Source organism: Periophthalmus magnuspinnatus, chromosome 13 (assembly GCF_009829125.3).
Source record: "Periophthalmus magnuspinnatus isolate fPerMag1 chromosome 13, fPerMag1.2.pri, whole genome shotgun sequence".
Lineage (NCBI taxonomy): Eukaryota > Metazoa > Chordata > Actinopteri > Gobiiformes > Gobiidae > Periophthalmus > Periophthalmus magnuspinnatus.
The window spans coordinates 13,232,642-13,250,764 of record NC_047138.1 but is presented as its reverse complement, the minus strand read 5'-3'; the positions used below and the strand labels follow the sequence as shown (position 1 = coordinate 13,250,764).

Below are 18,123 nucleotides of genomic sequence, written 5' to 3'. Positions count from 1 at the left end.
AGAAATAGGACATGTTTATTTAGACATGTTTATTTAAATACAGAGACAAATAATAAATACTTAACAGTATGTAATCTTGTCATAACGATGAATGTTGTTAAAGAAAGGAAATCAATGTATACATAATATGAAATGAGCTGGGTTCATACCAATGGTTTATACATACTAATGCTAAGTAAACATGCAAAACTCAAGTGCACCACGTATTTGACTACATTTAACAGACAATTTGTGATATGAACAAAAATAATAACAAGAAAAAAGTGTATCTGATGGAATTATTTTAAACATGACATGAATTGACTAGAAATTGTATAGCGTACTCTGACGTTGCTTATACAATGTTCAGCATTACTATTTACCCAATATATATTTTAATTTTAGCTTAGCAAGACAGTTAAAAAGATACAAGGAACAAATACTTGACATAACTATCTAAGAACAGAGTTTTCTCCGGTGCAAATCTTCTTCAATGGGGGTGCACCTGTTTCATCCACATCTTCCTGTTAAGACATTTGGGTTAAACATTGAAACATACAAAAGCTACAAGAAAGTGTTCAGTATTAATCCAGTGTTTAACCTGTGGGTTAGGAGCACTCCGTCTTACAGTTACAGATGCAAGAAGGTCTTCTTTAATAAGCGTAGGAGGTTCATCCGCTCCTTCTCGTCTAGAATTGACTGGTTCTACAATCACAAAAAGACATATACTTCTCAAACTTTTTACTTGTTATTTATTTTTTTAACCCATGTAGACCTGCCTCCACTTTTTATCATACTGAAATTAAACATCAATTGAAAGACCATCTTCACAATGATTTAATGCAGGAAAATAATAATAACAATCCTGATATTTTTTTGTATCGGTAATATTGATTCAGTTTATTTTCCTCCCGTAGTTCCATATTCCATTGGGTGACCCCAGTCCCCTGTAAAAACACAACTATGGACAACACTGTATACATAACTAAAAGATTATATGACGAAGACCTATGCATACCATCCACAGTCTCCTGCCCCAGCATTGGTGGCTGGGAGTCCTCAGTCCTGAGACTGGTATGTGGTGGGCTCACTTGTTGTGAACTAGAGCTGCTGCTATTATCCATCTTAGGCTGGTACACATCAGACAGAAAACTCTGATTGCTATTTTCATCTGAAATGACACATCAACATCCACCAATATTACTGTCTTTTACATGTTTAACTGCATTTTTAATTTCATAGGCTTAGAGACTAGACTGTAAATACAAACTATACCAGCAAAATCCAGTAGAGAATTTGTGTTTTCCAACACTACATCTTTTAATCCTCTAACCTCTCCACCTGTGGATTTGGTGCGATAGATCTACAAAGAAAGAGATGTTAAAATTAATTATTAGGCCAAATAATGCTGTTGTTTTACTACTGCCCTTACCTGTTTTGTTTCTGTTATAGGAACCCACTTGAATATGCGCAAGGACGTGTCTCCTACTGTCACCCATTTTTTCTCCCTGGAAATTGAATGAGTAATAACCAGTAATTACACATTGTCCAATATCAGATCTCGCAGATCTCTATTTAAGAGCCAGTAGCCTATACAACAAGATGCGGTAGCCTTACTAGAATCTGGTCATGATTTTATCAAAGAATATGAATTAAAGTAAGTTATAATATTGCCCATGAGTCTTAGACGACCATTAGCCATACATTGAACATATTGGCCATACATTGAACACCAAATGGTTTAAATTAGGTGTCTGCAATGTCCTTTCACGGGCTACAGGGCAATCGTGTCATTTATAGCGCACAGCATGAGAGGCTCAAGTGTAGCCATATTGACAACTCTCAGCGGAAATCTCTTTTGGCCCGCCTCTTGTCTCTGAAAAGAGCATCCATTGGACAGCGGCTCAGTCAATCAGTCAACTTTCCCGACTGAAGTTTGTTGAGCGGCGCAGCACCAGCAGATAACAGACCCTCTACTAATACTATTTCCACCATGTTGTTGTTACACACAAATAGATTACGTACCATTTGCGCACTTTTTCGATGGCCGCCAAAACCTTTTTAATGTCGTCTTTAGCCCGACTTCGCGTTTCTGCTCGGCCTGATCGCCCCGACATCTTGATGCTGTTATGATTCATCTACCGATGCATCTGAAAACTTCAAGACCAAGCCCCACACTCCGTTACTGTGCCTGCTCTCGCGAGGTTTCGTTGCTCCTGTTTCTCCCTGCGGGCTTTTGACAACATGGATAATGCGAACAGTGAAAATGTATTATGAACACAGACCTGTTATTATGGGTTATTACCATAGATTTCTCTCATACAGTCAATGGTTATTACTATTGATGACTGCAATCCTAAATATTGGTTAGGAACGAGGCTAACTAGAATACTTTGTGAAATATGCGACATTGTAGGCTATGAAACACATAATATTATACAAATTTAATTTGAATATAATTACAGCACGATAATAGCAGTTTATCAACAAAAAGACGGTTGTCGGTCGAGCTTCTTGTGAGGAGAGGAGTAACCTTTGGCTTTTCTGCTGTGATTTTATTTTTTACTCAAAAAAAGGTACAAGAAAATAAAGAAAATGTAGGCTTATTGAAATACATTTTACAAGCATTCGTTGTATATACAGTCTAGGACTCTACACTTGCCGCCACATGGGGGAGCCTTCACCATTGACCAAAGATGCACTTTAGACTATCACAATAGTTTTGTTTTGCATGTCCCACAGTATGGTACTTTTTATTTTGCATTTAATCAAGCTTTTATTATTCAAATACATTGCGAAACATGCATTCTTACATTTAGTTATTTTTTTTTTATTTATTCAATAATTTACCAGGTAAGTCAAGTCTCATTTTCAATGACGACCTGGCCAGAATAATACAGCACAGTACACTCACAAACACTCACACATCAACTCACACAATGAATCATAACACGAGACAATGAAACATTTGCAGATTAAAGATATAAAAGTGTTAAAAGTATGTGCACTAATCCTGTAAAATACTCTTTACTCTTGATTGAGTTTTTAAAACTCAACAGAGGTAAGTTTTAAAGTCTGTTGTTGAGAGTTACCTGCCTAGTTGGCCTGGTGGAATCAGTCCTACAGGCTACTTGTTTACTTGGAAATAGATAAATTAATGCCATATTGTGGAATATTCCAGGCAAATTAACATCTGTGACAAGTAGGCAGGTGGTGTCCCTTCCACAAGAAAATGAGGCACCTTTAGAACATTTAGCCTATGTTTTCTAATCTAAACTAAGTTTAGTTTGAGTTCTACTACAAGTGGTTTTCAGATTCTTCTATGATGTGATGCCAAGTACCCAGACTGGCATGAGACAATTGTTGAACTTGAGGCAGGGTTAGGGGGTAGGTGAAAACAGACATTTTCTGAGCACTCAAACCTCAAATACAGGACTCAATAAATTAAAAGTAAGTAAATAATGAGGAAGAATGGTTATAAGATCATAAAAGTCCATTTAAGGTATGTTTATACGTAATATGTTTGTCCCTCTTCAAAATGAACAACCCTTTGTGTTTATTAGACAGACTATAAAATACAACAAAAAAATAATCTCTGAAATAGAAGTTGTTGGTATAATTTATGCAATAGGCTTCCCTTTCCTCAGTTAGAAGCATAGACAGTCATTGACTGTACAGTGTACAGTCTGTACTGGTGGTTTTCAGACTGTAATATAGAATGTGATGATGCCATAGTCCCAGATGGGGGACAAGAACCAATTTTCTTTATTGATTACACTGTACTTTTTGTTAAAATATCTACAAGTAAATTCACAAATTTTGAGCCTGGTCATTTCTATTAGTAAGTGGACATTAAATCTCGCTTTATTACAACGAAAATTTGCATTTTATTAAAATTAATTGCACCTGCTCCCCATTTGTATTAAACTATATTGGCCTTTAATAGTAATGTCATTTACTCCATGGGTAGAAGTCGTCGCGTTTATTTTGAAAGAATCTGACTCGGAAAATGGATTATTTCCATTTCCGTTGCCACTTGACGCTTTGCGCTTTGGTTCAGACGGCTCCTGTCATTTAGTGGACAAATGGTTTCTCAGTGAACGGGAGAGAAGCAGACAAGTCCACAAAACTATGGACTGTTGCCCGCCATAGCTGCTTAGATCGGCCTGGCAAAATCTCTGTTGTGTACAGCTTTCTTAACATTTATTACACATTTTTCTGTTCGCCGTATTTTTGGTCTGAGTATACACGACAATGGATCGAGTGAAGAGCTCCATGCAGCAAGTACCCAACGCTATTCCCAAAGTGATCAGACGGACAGGAGGGGCCAACAGTCTGGAGCTCGAGAAGGAAAACTTTGAGAGGGGCCAGGTATGTAGAGAGCGAATGGCTTCTACTGTAGGCAAATAATACGGCTGATGGCAAACGTGGGTGGATGATGCAGATATTTCCTTTGTAATGTCAGAATTACAAGCGTGGCGTCACGTTCACAAAGAGCCACGTTGTGAAGACGCGTATCCACATGTCTCTTAATTTTAGATATAGCATGTAATAAAAACCTAGTATTTGCATGTTTTGCGAAAAATTTTATTTAATTCATTCAGTGCATTCCACTATTTTGAGCGCCCGTCAGGGATAAATCCTGTGCAACAAAGAAACTAGAAATTTAGGTCAATGGCCTTTTGAGTTGCATATCTGTTCTGTTCTGTAAATAAGCAGACAGGAGCAATGTGGACATGCCATGTCTAAAAGACTTGTGTCTGCTTCAGAATCATGTTGTTGATGTGAAGAATCATTTCATAAGAAAAATACTATATACACCCTAGTTGTAGACTACTATAGCTACAATTTTTCTAGTTGCATACAACCACTGTTCTCCCAGACAGTAGGCTATGCAGGCATGTAGGTTGTTATGCTGTGTATCTGCCTGCCTCCTACCCTGGTGGTCGCCTGTCCCCTCTACCCAGACCAGGCACATGGGAAAGTAGGTCAGATGAATTGAGGCAGTCAAACTGTCATGGTAGTGCCACAACATGCCTCTTGCATTTACATCGTCTGTTAAATGTAACAGTCAACACAGCGCCCTAACATGCACAGCAGCTCGGGGAGGAAATGCTACAGATTCCTCCCTTTTGCCTGTCCCACAGGAGACAGTAACTGCATGGATTAGAGTTGAGGGGAGGCGCATGCGTGTCAGACGTGTGGTCAGTAGGTCAATGTCCCATAGCAAGATCACACTATGCTTGTTGTGTGTCATTTGTGTGTTTTTTGTTTGTTTGTTTTAACTAGGTTACTATGGTTTATTATTTTGATTTTCCATCTTTTTAAGCTGCTTTAATATTTCTCTTCTATTGTCTCTCATAGCCATTATTCTAGCGAATTTATCATTATTATGTTTTGTAAACATGGTGATCCTTGAGGACAGAGCATTCAACACAAGAATCAATGAATGTGCTAGCTGCTTTACACAGATCAGTGAACGATAATCTCATCTGATTTATCGTGCTGTAAAGCTGCCTAAATCTGCTGGGTGCCTGGCTTTCACCTTCTTTACAGAAATCTAACTGTCTCACACATCCATTTGTTACTCAGTGTTTTTGGCAATGGGAAGCCACTGGAACACGGCCAGGTTCTTCAAGAGTAAAAGGATGGTGTTCAGCTATGTTTTCAAATCATATCCTCCTTGCACAATAAAGCTGTACAATATATCACACAGTTATTGTCATATTGAATCACTAGTGTGAGGAATGGACATTGTTGCTTGTAAAAATATATGCCCAATCAACAAATTAATCCAAATGAAGAAGTCCTAGTACATTTGCTTCTCCTTTTACTACTATTACTACTACTACTACTACTACTACTCTTTCTACTATTTCTATTTCTACTACTACTACTACTACTACTACTACTACTACTACTACTACTACAGTATCTAATTTTCCAGTAGGTTGCTCAGTGAGTGTATAGTGAGTCGAATGCTTTTTTGACTTTGGTAAACAACCAGGGTGTGTTCTAAAGCCTCTCTGCAGTGTCCACAGTGGGTTATAAAAAGAATGGGAGGAAGGCAGATAGCACCAACACTACTTTTAATGACACATGTTAGCCCATTCTAGCAACATACCCTTTAATTTACAATTCAAGGGGATATAATTTTTATGTCCCAATATTACAATGTGGTTGGGTTACATTGCTTTCCAAAAAGAGAGAGATGAGTAATGTATAAATAACATGATGTATTTTTTTACAGTATAAACTCCTGCCATCACCCAGACAAAGTCCAGCAAGATGAAGATTAGCAATCTGTCTAGGGATCTCCAGTCCACATCATAACTGCTTGTGGTAAAAAGTCTGTGGCCATACCACATTGTACTGCATAGTTAGACTTCTTCACATTGAGGTTAACCTACAGATTTCCAAATTTAATTCTAGACTAGCAGTATGTGCAGTAATTATCGTGTCAGTGCAGTGGGGTGCTGAGGTAGCTATGGAATTCAGGGTAGGAGTGGGAACATAGCTTTCAGGCACAAACGGAACAAGGAAGTAGGCATGTACAGTAGTAGTAGTAGTAGTAGTAGTATTGTGTCAAGCCTTTCTATTTATTTACAAGATTAATTACTGAAACATATACATATACCCACAGCAATAACATTGTGTGCGCAAGGTCTAAGATTAAAGTACCGCTTGATCCAAAATATTCATGATATGTATGGTTGATTCTCAGTACCATTGACTGAAATCAGGGCATTTTCTAAGCTGGAGTTAGTCTTTTACTGAAAATGACAGCATTGTAACACCACCTTTCTTGTCAACTTTGTCATAAAACCCATTAAGTGCAGTATGGCTCTTTCTAAGCAGTTGAATATAGCTCTTTTATGTTTCATCCTTTTTTCATGTGCAGTTCATTGTATTAGGGCTTGCACGCCTTGCTTAACATCCTGTGATACAAAATACTGGAATGTTACAGAAGGAAATCCATGTATTTTGCACACACACACACACACACCAGTATAATATGAGAGTGTAGTTAGGAGACTGCACAGCCAGCAGTAGGTGGTTTGTGGCCTCATTGTAGAGCCTGGCCAAACAATAATTGGACTGGGCAGTGGCAGGTCAGTAAGTGGTTCACTGGTCATTTCTTGTCGGTTCAATTGTTACACACATCTGTTTACATATTGAAATGGTATGGATGTTTCTTTATGGTGAGATTATGGTGTGATTGAAGACCCATTTAATGTTACCTATAGCTTTGGAGCAACAAGCTGCAGAGGTGAAAGGCCAACTACGTTTATTGGAGTAGTACAACGACAATGGGAACTATGTGGCACATTGACTAGATTTAGTACCAAAACTTCAGTAAAAAAAAAAAAAAAATGTATCATTAAAACTGTATTCTCTAAACTGTTTTAGAGAATACATGATGACCTTTTTGTGAAGTTCCTCTTCACAAAATTCCATAACAGTCTGTAGGTTAATCATTACATGATATTACTGCCTTGAATATCTTTCAATTAGTTTTTACAATCTTAAGGTGCAATAAGTAACTTTTCTGGTGAGGGTGCTACCAAGTGCCTGTAGACTGTAGAACAAACCAATAACATCTCCATGGAGATGTTATTGGTTTGTTCTACAGTACGGCATGTAACATATTTTGCATTTATTTGATAGAGGTGTATTGTAATACCTAGTAAAACATGCTAATGCTTGCATATTGGCATAATGAATATTTCCTTTTTTTGTTGTTACTTACCTAAGCCAAGTTTTGAAAAGCCTCCAGGCTGGTGTGAGTGGGAGGCTGAATGTTCAGCAGAGACAGAGTAGGCCTGGTGTATGTGAGAAATGCTGTACCAGGAAGTGAAGAGCCTCACTGTGAATGAGTTGCCTTTGTGTGAGGACACACTGTTTATGTTGAGCTAGTCTGAAAGTATAATTAGCAGCATATTATTGATTATTCTTGCAAGCTTCAACTTTTTAGAATGCATTAGGATCTAAAACATGTACTACAACAAAATTAGCAAAACACATAAATATATTGAGCTTGATATTGATAATATGTGAATTTAAAGTATGCAGTTATTAACACAAAATATTATAATAGGCTTAGTATAGGATAGGCCACACTTTGACATTCACTATCTGGAGTTAGTTGGCCTTAAAATACTAGGCCTGCCAATAATGACCAAAAGTGTATTGAAAAAAAATATATTTTTAACCAGATGGGGGCATCAGTTATCTATGTGCACTTGCTTTGGTGGTGATGGAGTTGCTCCTCTAACTTTTGTTTGGTGGTTTGATTAAAAGCATGTTATTCCTGAGGGCTCTCAGATATCGCACTATATCTATGCCTATGCCTATGACCAATTTTACATATGTATTGACGATTGATGAGGGTGCTTTAAGAGGGTCAGTGTGTTTGAATAATAAATACTTAGCCTAATGCACAGGTCTCATAAGCAAATCATATGCACAAAAAGTTTAGCAGAATACAACTTACTAGGACTTTATAAAATCATTAGTAGTATATATTTTATTTTTATTTTTTTTTTACATTAGTTTAAGTCCTTGGCATTATTTGAATCCTCTGTCTCAACTGCAGAATCCTACCGTGGCTTTTGCCTCTTTCACAATAAGTCTCTGTTTCGTTAATTAGACAGCTTTGATTTAATTACTGCAAACAGAATGTGTTACTTGTTGTTACTGCTCAAACAACGGAGGAGTTTCAGATTAGTGTCGCAGCGGGTTTCATGGATAAATACTGGCAGATTCAACAGACGCAATGAAACTGCATTTGCTCAGGGATTACAATAAAACGGCGTCAAAAGAAAGTGGGGAGCTCGCGAGGATTGAAGAAGAGCGCGCGCCTCTGGACTTCGTTTCTGCCCAGCCCCGAAAGAAACACTGGGCTTTAACTTCGCTAAAAAGTGAAGATGAACAGCGCCGTGTGACGTGCAACACCGAGCATGTTACCTCCAGGGCTGTGTCACTGCTGTTACGCCCATTCTCACCCTCTCAAGCTCTAATGCGCGTAAAACTAGAAAGGACTGGCTTTTCATTCCCGCTCGCGCCCTGTCCCGACTGCCGACTACGTCCACCTGACGCTGGTCCGAGCTCCCTATCCCTTACAAATTAGCCTAGCGACGCCTATGCCTGCAGTCCTACTAATCGTTTATATAAGCTACACCCATTTTCTCATAGGAGTCCATGTGCAGAGGTCCCCACTGTGGCACATCTTGGCCACCACCGGTCTTCAAGCCGTCCCACTCCACTGGCTCTGAGCTTGCATTGTCTCAGGCAGAGAGCGGGTAATTTGCAGAATAAAGGTAGCTCACTAGTGTCTCGCTCTCTGACGTGATGTGGGCCGAGACGTGCGCGAGGCGGTCCTCCTGAATGTGGGACTATTCCCAGCAGAAGTGCCCGTGTTTATCGCCCCACTCCTCGCCTCGGATGCTGGAGTCGTACACCGATATAAGCGCTAGTGGCACGGGTAGAGGGGCGCGGAGAGGCGGAAGGAAAGAAGGCAGAAAGATAGGGGGCATTTTAATACCAAAACGGGACACATGTTGAGCTAACGGCCGAGTCCACCTCCCCCTTCTCCTCCCAAATGCATTCGCTGCCTCACTCGCCTTCCTGTCACTAATTAGTCCACGGATCTTCGCCTTACGAGCCGTTTCACGGACTACAACTATGGATCTCAGTAAAATCGTAAGTTTTCCTGTCGCTCTGTTTCCTTTTCTCCACTACTACTCCTCACGCTATCACACATGGGGCGGCTTTGCGTGTTTTGGAGGTGGGGGTGGTGTCCATAGAAAGTCCTGTTGCGCACGGGGGCTGCTGCTGCTGCTGTTTGCGCGAATTGTTGTGAAAGTTGTGCTCACGACAAGACGAGACTGTTCGTTAACGGAGCGAAACGTGGGAAGTTCGTGTATGTTGTTTTGTTTTTGTTATGAAGAGAAGGCGTGAGGAACTAGGAACTAAGCGTGCAAACTGGGGCGCTGGGACCTTGAAAGGGGGTTCACAGGGTTGGTTGCGATTGCCAATCTTACAAAAGAACTGCATGTTTATTTCACTAAAATTACTTGATCTTTAGATTTGGTTGCGATGTAATAATAGGCTACAAGTTGGCTGAACGTCTACTGCTTGTTGCATGGAGTTTTCCTTTTCCACTGGATTATCTATAGGTACAAGTGAGGAAAACCAAGACTGCCAATGTGACTTTCATATTATCCAACAGTTTGTTTCAACTCTTTCTTAATTGTTCTTCTTATGTCAGTGTAGCCCATACAGCTTTGGGCTTGGCATTCAAATGTAGTTCTTAAAAAGATGGGATAGATTTAGAGTCTGCCTTTCTTTTAGCTTTGAATGATGGCACAGACATGCACAGACTCCCTAAGTGCATGGCCAGTGTCTTCAGTAGCAGGTGCACACTGACCAGAGCAACAACACTGGCCTTTCAGATCCAACGTGGATGGATGGGTGTACTTCAAGCCCCCTATCCCCATGCACAGATGTGGGGGAGGGCACGCAGGAAGATGGGTGATTTAGTACACAGAAGAAAATGTATAAATGCTTTGAATCCAGACAGTAGTGGGACAACAAGGCACAAATCCAAATGGGGAAATACATGAAAATCAATATATGCTGGACAGGATACAATGGATAGAGATGTTGGAATTCATTCATACACTGTACTAATAATGCTGTAGACACTATGGTAACTGACTGGCAGCCGGATGCTGGTAAGTTACTATAGTGCCGTGTTAGTGTAGACCAAGTTTACAGTAATTCTGTTCTCTGAATACAACTAAACTAAGACAGGTAGTTGTCGCTTATTGGAAATATTCATGTGCATGATTCTTTTACTTTGCACTGGATAGATGCCAGATCCCATCCATTCATACACCTTAGCCCGAGTCACCCTAACGTACAGTAAGGCCCATGTTCTGTCAGCTGTTTGTTTTACTTGGAAGTTTTCGTTGTCACGCCTGAGGCCAATTTGGCTTGTGCACATACTGAGATTATTTTTCATTCCATCGCTTTAACACAATATGTCTGATTTCAATGAAAGCTCTTTTTAGATTGCTTAAAGCTGTGTTTACCTAAATTGTTTGCAACATCCCAGAAGGGCTGAAATCCCTTTTCCATTAGGCCTATATGAGTGTGTGTGTGTGTGTGTGTGTGTGTGTGTGTTATTAAATGGGTTCATGGACCCTAATTGTTTATTTCTTTTGCACCTCCAGCAGTTCAGTTGAGACACTGTGTAGCTTCACAAAAAATGAAGCAAAACATTAGAAAGAACCTGTGACAGCACACTGTTGGCAGGAGAGCTGTAATGATTTTTAAAAACATACCTAGATAATGTGGCTATGGCATTGTTGTGTTTTTCTTGGAATATCACTCTGTTCCTAAAACCTTGCTTTGGATCATGTTTAATGTTGTCATCCAAAAAGTTTCAAACTCCATTGGAAAGCCTGGCCTCCTTTGCCCCAATATATCAGTTCTAAACTCTTCAGGAAAATTGGTCATCTTTGGATGTGTTCATGGGTCCATAGTCTTGTTTGGTCAGGCAACAGGAAAACAACACTTGTTTTGTGTTAGAGGCGAGAGCTGCATTGAACAGAAATGCACTCAATCCCAACACGACAGTCTCTCCAGATTGGCAGATTGTCACAGTCATGTCGCAATTTGATTTTCTCAGTGTTATGCTGTCGACTACTGAGCCACAAACCCAGATAAGTGGACAGGTTTGCGTCACTAACATTTCCACAAAAGCCAAGCATCACATACTATCGCTGCTTGATACTAAGATTATTTAAGATGACCATGGAATAGAAAATGTTCGGTGACTGATAGAAGTGGGAAAAAATATGATATCAAAATACTGGTTAGTTTGAAGACAAAACAAAGTGGGGCAGGACAATATGACCCAAATGTTTTATCATAATATAAGAGAACATTTGCATTGATGATGTAATTGACAGGATACCTAAAGCAACTTAATGTTGGCTTTTATAACACTTTTTTCTTTTACTTGTTACCATTTAAGTTATAGCTATACGCTGCGCTTCTACTCCTCACATCTTAACTTGTTCATTATTACAGTATAGAATATTGTGCAGATTGTATACACAAAGAGAACTGTCAAAAGCTGTTAAAAGTATAAAGTGGTATTTTGTATGTTTTGTCAGTTTCACATTTTGAAACTCCTTTGAGAATTTTACAGACAAACTTAACTTCAGCACACGTCTTATCTTTGTAATCCCCAAATTCAGATAATCTTTGGCACGATCACTCACCCTTAGTCAGTGAGTTAATGTTATTTTATTTGAATTATCTTGCCACCACCCACACAGCCTAAATGTTGTGTTAATGATAGTGGCTTGCTTGGTTTCCTGTGGTCGTTTGTCATGTTCTCACATTAAGAGCACAGATGTCTCTTTATCTTGTGTGTTCATGACATCACCAGTCTACAGGATTTGGGCTGAGTGAAGGTCACACCATGACTCGTGTGTCTGCCCGGTTCATCTTTAACCAGCTGCTGCCCTGTGCTGCTCTGGCCCACCGTCACTGGCATCATGCTCTGAGCTCACAGCTTTCTAACGTTCAGACCTGTTTGCATGTTTTTTAATGGGCTCTTAAGAGACTTGAGGATCCCATTGGGCTCATCATTCTTTGAGAAAGAAGCAGAGAAAAGAGTCATCTAGTGCATGTGAATCACAAGTGAGGCTGAAACTAATGATAATTTTAGTTTGTTCAAAATGTGTAAATCTGATTGAATTTTCACATGCCAGTTGGTCATTTGCCAACTTTTTCTATGCACAATTTTCTTTTAACTATTAGTTGCATATTTCCCCACTCCCAAAGGGCCCATATTACTCTATTTTCAGATCTATGTTATAATGTAGTTTCCTCATCAAAAACATACCCGGAATAGTGTTTTGCTTCTTTCACACATGTTTACTTAACACACCAACCCTATATATTTAGGCTCTCAAAAAGAAAACACTCTATTCCAACTTGTAATGTCATGTGGTAATACAGGAAGTGCTCCACTGTGTTTTTAAAATCCATACACCTTCACTACAATCATTTGATAATTTCAGCCCTGGAATTTACAATCTTTACTGAACAAAATGTAAATGGTAGCTGTTAAGTTACTGCTTCATGACATCATAAGGTAGAACAGAGCATTTTGTAGATGGACATAAACCAGGATTACTTAAATGTGTGAATGAAACAAAACATAACTCAAGGTATATATATATATTTTTTTTTTTACAACATTCTAACATGGTTCATTTTTGTGTAATATAGTACCTTTAACTCAAAACTACCAAATTATTCATTATTCAAAATATAAAAGATAGAGTGATTATAAAAAACACCACTGTGTCCCTTTACCACTCCTAATATGGAAAACTGACTGTAAAGGAACAATCTCCTCTGCTATTTTCCTCTGCTGGTGTAGGTGTGGAGTGACTGGTGAATGGGAGCGGATGTCTCTGTCCCGTTATACGAAAAATAGCACTCAAACATGCAACAGTGCAGGCTCTGTGTAAGAGGGACCTTTTGAAATGGGTGGAGCATTCAATTCAATAATCTTTCCGTTTATTAGCTAAATGTTAGTGGCCTGTGCCATTTAAGGCAAACTATGCTGACGTCATGTGAAAAACCAAGGTGGGACTGCTTGTACTAGCCAGACTGCTCATTCTTGTGATTATTTCGGGTTATGGAATGGTTGTTCTTGTACTTGGGACATCATTGGCACACAGCACTCACAGTTTACCATCTACATTAATATTGTAGGTCTCTTATTATAAGCAGGCAGTATTACACTTAAGAACATTTAGTTGTAGCTTTCAGTCAGTAATAAACGGATAACTTTAAGGAGTTGTCTGCTTAGGATTGAACAAGATCTCGTGCTGCAAGATAAAAATTGATCAATTATTTTCTTAATTATGTCTAAATCTTGTCTCAACTTGTTCTCATGGACCCAATAATGTGTCATGTATTGTCTTGTTGGATTTATTTCTTGTCCCACCCCATCTGCCGTCATGTTTTTCACAGCCAAAATGACATAAGCATTTAAGTTGGTTACAATCACAGACTGGATGTGCATTCTGTATTTTCATTGTAAGTCCAATTGCATGTTTTTTTATTTCAAGGCACCTGGAAGAAGCTGGCAAGAAACCTGAGCAAGCCCATAAGGACCCTGTGGCGGACGGTGTAGGCGCTGTCTGGGTTGACTGAGCACAGTTTTAGAAGAGGGAGGGGGAGTGGGCCTGGGTAGCAAGAAATGGGCAGTGTAGGGTGTGCCAAGACAGGAAGGCCTCACTGAGCCCCTGTCACCCTCCTATGTGTGTCTCTCCATCCACAATGCACATCAGTAACCACACCTCAAAACATTCACTGCTCTGGCCACAAATTCTGTACAGGTCACATGTTTTATATAATTTTGGTAACTCAGTCAGACTTTTGACTGAGCACCTAAGACATAAACAGTTGTACAACAGTAACTTGATAAATAATCCATAAATAAATCCATATTAACAACAACAGTCACCTCAGAAAGCTCAATCAAAGGTTTTCTTTGGGACTTCTATGGTAATATTTGATAAATCTCTTGTAAAAAAAACCAAAACAAACTAACCAGAACAAAATATTTTTCTGTGCATTCTAGCTATACTACAAAATACGACATTGAAGTGGTTACTTGTGAAATGTGGAGACAGAGGGGGATGAGGAAGTGAGCCACTGAGTATAGGCTGTTGGATTTCACATGTAGAGGACACTTCCTCTCTGTGTAACTTGCACTGGCTCTTCAGCCAAGAACAGAGGCTCTTTGGAGCTACCTTACAGCGAGTAGTAACTATTTAGGAGATCACCCAGCATTGCTTTAAAAGGCAGCATGTTTGCTAAAAAGAAAAATAGGATGTTAGGAAATTTCCCCCACCCCATTGTTCTGTGTAATTCACCACATATTGTTTTCATCTTGTATTATCCTACATGGCCACAGTATGTGTAGCTTATTGCAACAAACCTCCACAATGCCAGGAGTTTTTAAAACATGTGGGGTGAAAATACAGTATTTTTACCTTAAAACATTATATTCTCATCCATGTAACCTATATCTAGGACTGTTTGAGGTAATGGAAACAAAAGAAGATACATTGTTGCTTTACTTTGTCAGAAAGAATATAGTGAGACAGGCATATCATTATCCAACTACTCAAGTGTATGTTTTTTTTTGTGTTTTTTTTCTGTAAGGCTCTGAGTAACTGACCTCTGAATTTACATATCACAGTGAAGTGTGAACTTTCAGCCTATTGAAGGCAGTAGAAAAATACTGTGCATGTTTTTAATAATAACTTTACACTCATTATGCATTATGTTTAATTTTATTTAAGCATACAGAAGGGTGGGCAGATCTAGATTTAGAACTGAGCTTCAAAGAAAGTTGACTTGAAGCTTTGGTTGACTCTAAACAGCTCCTGTTTATAGTCTCATTTTTCAGAAGCTGTCACCTGACGATCTGCTGTGAATCATCTCTGGTGACTGCAGACATTTTTGCTGTATTAAATGCTTGTCATTGAGACATGAATGCACACAGAGCTTTTCATGCAGCAGCCTTGGCTTGATGACACCAATCTCATGTGTAACTGAACAGTGTTGACTGGAATAAATGTTCATGTACTAACTTATTCTGTGCATAGTATTTCTGGAACAAATTGCATGGTTCTGAACTAAGTTCCTGTATCCAGTCTTGATTAAAATGTGGTGGCTCAACCCTGGGTCTTTTTTTTCAAATCTATGTTTTTAGTTGTATTCGGCAGATCATGCTCTAGCAGTGTCTGAGTATTGCTTTTTGAAAGGCAAGAGGTGCTTAGGCTTTTCAGAACTGCTGCCTTGAATACCAACTCTGCTGAAAATAGGTCAATCACCATTCTCTTAAAAGCTCCGCTGCTTCTCATTTCCCAGGTGAAAAAGACAAAAACAGCACTATTTTTTTTTAAAGCTTAGATGTCAAAGATCAATCAAAGAAATACTGCTCTTGTTGTTGATGACATAATGTTTTACTATTGTCTCATTTGAGTTTTTGTTTTTCTCTTACAGGCTGTCAGCATCAATAAGGCCATCAACACACAGGAAGTCGCGGTCAAGGAGAAACATGCCAGGAATATCCTTTTATTATTGGTCTAGTTCTTAACTCTCAGTCCCTCCATCGCTCTGTGCTACTGTGCTATTACACTTGGTTTAACCCTTTTATGTTAAGTTTATGCTGCAGAGTTCATTCATGATTTAAGAAGGTGGAGTGCTCCAACTCTGGTAGCATTTAGACTATGAAGACTTGGCACAGAACGTAACAAGTAAAATGAAATATTAAATTATTTGTAATATTATGATCTAGGAGTTGATTATTTGAGTTTTTTCCCTTGCATAGCATATATAATATGCCAAAAGATTGTGTCCTTTTTGGGCATGCTGTATAATAAATTGCTCTTGTGTACAATCCTTGACCATTCCTTTCACCTTGTATTCTGGGAACCCATCATGAGAAAGGAGCCCACACTTTCTGGGCAGCGGTCAACAGACTTCCTCTTTCCAGCAATGCCGTTCTCTGCTGGAAGTTCTGTCACGTTTTCCACAAGCTATTACGAGATGGCCATCCAAACGTGAGAACACAAAATTAAGTCAGAGGGATTGTCATCTTTAAGGCAATTTAAGACTCTGTTCTCTCATGTGTAGGTGATTAAAGACTCGATGCGAAACAAGGCTGATCTAACAGATATGAGCAGGATGTGGGTAAGGATGCACTTTTTAAATGTCACACATTTTGTCAAATAAGTACTATTAAGCACACTGATCAACATCGTTATTAAAGGGGCAGTACCTGATTTTTTTCATGTAATAAAGGAACAAAACAGACGAAGTGCAGATTTATTGTAAAAGCAGCTCTTCGGCCAAAATGAAACCAATATGTGCTGTTTCCATAGAATAAACACTTCTATTCTCTACAAACCAGGAAGTATGCTGTTAGCATACTAATTGGTTTTAGCAGGGGCATTATGGTAAATCACTCTTGTTTCTGAAGGCTGTGAAACGCACTTATAAACTCATAATAATTAAGATGACTAGGAAAAAATGTAAGACATGGAATTATTTTAAAATGTACAAATTAATTTAATTTTAAAAACATTATTAAGCCAGTAAAATTAGGTGCAGCCCCTATTTAAAATGCACATTCAAAGATTACATCCTGAGGATCTTGTCTGAGATGATGCAGATTTAGGAATTATGACACTACCTGCTGAAGTGCATAATTGCTTTTCTTACAATGCACCAGGCTGTGTCACCAAACAGATTGTAATCGAGACTATTCTGCTGCAGTTCTCTGTGCTCACCTGTTCAGGATGTAGATTTGAAATGGGGTAGGGAGGGGTAATTTGGTCATTGTTCCAAAATCTTTGGTCTAAAGCTAAAAAAAAAAAAATGAAATGCCCTGATGAAATCTGTGCAGTTTATTGTGTCATTCTTCACTTAGGCAAGAGTGGCCTGGGTGTAGTCCCTAACATTCCTTGTAATGCTTATGTTGACAGTTTTGATTCGTTTTTGCTGATATCATAAGTCAGGAGGATACAAGAAGTGTCCAGTGTTATGAACTCTGTTTCCTGTTGTAACATAGCCACTTACACACACACTGCACAGGGATGACATAGTTATGTGGCCAATTGCTTTTAACTTTCAAGTTTTCAACTTTGTCTAATTTTATCCAACTTTAATTGTGTGGACACTAGTGGAGACTCTGAAACTGCTAAGGAGCATTCTCTGTCTCACTATTCAAATCATACATGATTTTATTATGTGAAAGAATGAATACAAATTATACTTATTATAATGAATTTAAATGATTGTAGCTTAGTGGATCTAAATATTAAAACCAAATTCAAAATGTTGATATCCAAAATTGTACAAAGATTCAGTTGTTTGTACCTAACATGAAAAGATAAATTTATTAGAAAGTACAGTTTGTGAATCGCATTGTTTAACATTTACTTCTTATGTTTACCTCTTATGCCGGATCTGCACATTTTAGGAGGAGGTGAGACAACATACTGACTATAAATTGACAAGATGCTGCTCGTAGTT

At 38.7% G+C, this 18,123-nt stretch overlaps 2 protein-coding genes across 6 annotated transcripts in view; one reads left to right on the top strand and one right to left on the bottom strand.

The window, feature by feature from the left end:
- Nucleotides 1-18,123, top strand: part of hip1 (huntingtin interacting protein 1) — a 78,656-nt gene that overhangs the window by 40,990 nt on the left and 19,543 nt on the right. For 2 of the 5 annotated variants that reach the window (XM_033977423.2, XM_033977420.2), the window contains exons 1-4: nucleotides 4,030-4,350; nucleotides 16,090-16,153; nucleotides 16,507-16,649; nucleotides 16,723-16,779. In XM_033977423.2, coding sequence (XP_033833314.1) covers nucleotides 4,234-4,350; nucleotides 16,090-16,153; nucleotides 16,507-16,649; nucleotides 16,723-16,779 — 381 coding nt within the window. In that variant the 5' untranslated portion in view covers nucleotides 4,030-4,233. Of the gene's footprint in view, nucleotides 1-4,029; nucleotides 4,351-9,196; nucleotides 9,682-16,089; nucleotides 16,154-16,506; nucleotides 16,650-16,722; nucleotides 16,780-18,123 lie in introns of those variants that run through there. The other 3 variants (XM_055226214.1, XM_055226216.1, XM_055226215.1) reach the window with 3 other exon arrangements.
- On the bottom strand, nucleotides 22-2,166 carry bcl7bb (BAF chromatin remodeling complex subunit BCL7B b). The gene is made up of 6 exons (XM_033976472.2): nucleotides 2,005-2,166; nucleotides 1,412-1,487; nucleotides 1,255-1,342; nucleotides 998-1,150; nucleotides 581-684; nucleotides 22-503 (listed from the first exon to the last, which is right to left on the bottom strand). The coding sequence occupies exons 1-6, from the start codon at nucleotides 2,115-2,117 to the stop codon at nucleotides 432-434; spliced, it is 606 nt and encodes a 201-aa protein (XP_033832363.1). The 5' UTR covers nucleotides 2,118-2,166; the 3' UTR covers nucleotides 22-431.